This window comes from Penaeus monodon, chromosome 24 (assembly GCF_015228065.2).
Source record: "Penaeus monodon isolate SGIC_2016 chromosome 24, NSTDA_Pmon_1, whole genome shotgun sequence".
Taxonomy (NCBI): Eukaryota; Metazoa; Arthropoda; class Malacostraca; order Decapoda; family Penaeidae; genus Penaeus; species Penaeus monodon.
The window spans coordinates 26,995,145-26,997,492 of NC_051409.1; the positions used below are offsets into that span (position 1 = coordinate 26,995,145).

The window sequence follows — 2,348 nt, forward strand, 5'->3', positions numbered from 1 at the left end:
TCACCGAACCCTCCCCTTGCCTCGCCCGCAGGTCATCTGCGTGAACCCCCGCACCGGCAGGATCCTCCGCCGGGTCAACATCCCTGCCAAGAACGTGAGCTCGGTGTGCTGGGGGGGACCCGACTACTCCACCCTCTTCGTGACCTCCGGGACCCTCGGGATGACCCCGGAGGAGATCGCGGCCAGCCCTTCGTCGGGAGGAACCTTTGCCGTGACGGGTCTTGGCACCAAAGGCCTCCCCGCTGCTCAGTTCAGGGTCAACTTCCTGCAGCTGCAAGCACAGCAGCAGGTGGCTGTAAGAAGGAGACAGGGGTAGGCGCTGCGGTGGTAGGAATGTGCTTCCATTTATGTCTAAAATGCAGAGAATTATTTGTATCAAATTATTTGAATTTGAAAAGTAAAATATTCAGAATAATTACCAAAATTCATTCAAGACTTCCATCATAAAGAAACATTTTGTATTGATGTATGTATTGATCAATAGACTGAAATAGGCTTACTCTGATTAAATTCTGAGATGCCGTTTGCATTAATTTTCATGTTTGGCATGAACTTGCCTGTTATCAAATGCTGAAAATACTGATTTTTTTCTTCTTTCCAAAAGGCCAATTCTTTTCTCGAATTAAGATCTGATATTCTTCAGCTACATATTTTGTGTAATATTTCATTTTATTATAAAAAAAAATCTTAAAACTTTCGGGGATCATCTAGTGTCAATAGATAGAACTACTTGTTCTAGTTCAACAAGAAAACAAATCTCTTGTTTTATAATTAATATGCAAGTTCAAGCTTCCGATATACTGGCTTATGCTCAATATTTATATGTTAATCTTAAAAAATTTCAGATAAGTTTTTCATATTCTGAATAAAGTGTGATTATCTTGTTTAGTGTTTGATTATAATGAATCAAAATAGGAATGTTTGTCTTACATGTAATTTCATATTTGACAATTATGCTTGTTATGTCCTATACTTGTGATCTTAACACCACAAAATGTATAGATGCTATTTTCCAATTTTCATTAAGCAAGAAGAAAAACATTTTTTTAATGTAATCTCATATAGGTCTGATTAGATGATAGATACACCTGTTATAGAATGCTTTGTTTAAATAATTGGACTTAAATGAATATTAAGTCGCTCCTATAGTGAAATAACTCTTGTTGGAATGACTAATTAAACGTATCTGATTTGTTTCATTTTCCGGCTCCCATGGTTGACAAGTACAAAACATGATACGGTCTTCCGAAAGAGAGTGGTGTAAAAAAAGAAAGAAAAGAGACGCATTTGTCAAAATCCAGAAAAAAATGTAAGGAGAGCACTGTATATTATCGTTACATTATTTATTATTATTTTTTTTTTCGTTATGCAGAAATCTTGAGACAATTTATCAAACCAAGGCAGTGAGGAATAATTAATACTAACAGAAGCACATTTACGGATGACCCAGGAAAAGGTCCATATCAATATGATAAACTTTTATACTTTGATTTTCAAAATAAAACATTTTATGCAAGCTTTTCCGAACAAGGATGTCCCCATCTTTGTCACGTTCAGTGACATCAACACTGCGTTAGATAAGGATCCTGAATAGATCCGTTGCAATTCTTTATTAATTAATTTACTGGAAGCATGATAACAATACCATTAGCGGATTTATTAAGAGGGAGGGAATGGAAGTTTAATAGGAGGGCACCAAATAGCGTAAGGCCATAAGCAAGGGGTCTGGAGGAGGAGGAAAGTTCGCCAGTGAGGAGTTTAGCATTAGAGGAGCATTAAGCAAGCACTTTCAAACAATTTTTGGCACTTTATGTTAATTATTGCTATAGATATGATTTCAGTAGTAAGTACGAATTTGGGAAACAGACATATAGATATACATGGAAAGTTACAGGAGTTTATGTACACATTTTAATTCAGTCGAAATATTATTATCAGTTCTATCAGAAACGGGTTTAAATCGTCCCATTCATTATCTACATATTTCTGCCTGTCTATATCACGCTACTGTGGGGGCGGGCGCAATTCATCGCTCTACATCACCCCTTCCTTTGATCCGCCACTGAGCAATACCCTATTTAGGGAAATAAAACTTATTCTTCGCACGGGGGGGGGGGGGGCGAACTGCTAGAGATAAATCATCTGTGGCTCATGCCAGTGTCCTTAGACATGCTGCCTGGGACATTCAGGTTACAGGACACCATTTCCGGATTTTTTTAAAAGCAGGAGAGGAATGGTGGGGAGTACTATTGGAGATGCTAGTTAAAGTCTGGGAGGAGAAGGTTGGAAAATGAAGCAGAGAGATCAGAGAGATAAACGCAGAAAGGCAAATATACTTGCTGCTTTCT

The 2,348-nt window shown here is 38.1% G+C and overlaps 1 protein-coding gene across 1 annotated transcript in view; it reads left to right on the top strand.

Annotated features, from left to right (window-relative positions):
- Positions 1 to 415, top strand: part of LOC119588935 (regucalcin-like) — a 16,253-nt gene extending 15,838 nt beyond the window's left edge. Inside the window, exon 9 of the mRNA XM_037937548.1 lies at positions 32 to 415. Coding sequence (XP_037793476.1) covers positions 32 to 316 — 285 coding nt within the window. The 3' untranslated portion in view covers positions 317 to 415. The remainder of the gene's footprint in view (positions 1 to 31) is intronic.
- The last annotated feature ends 1,933 nt before the right edge of the window (positions 416 to 2,348 follow it).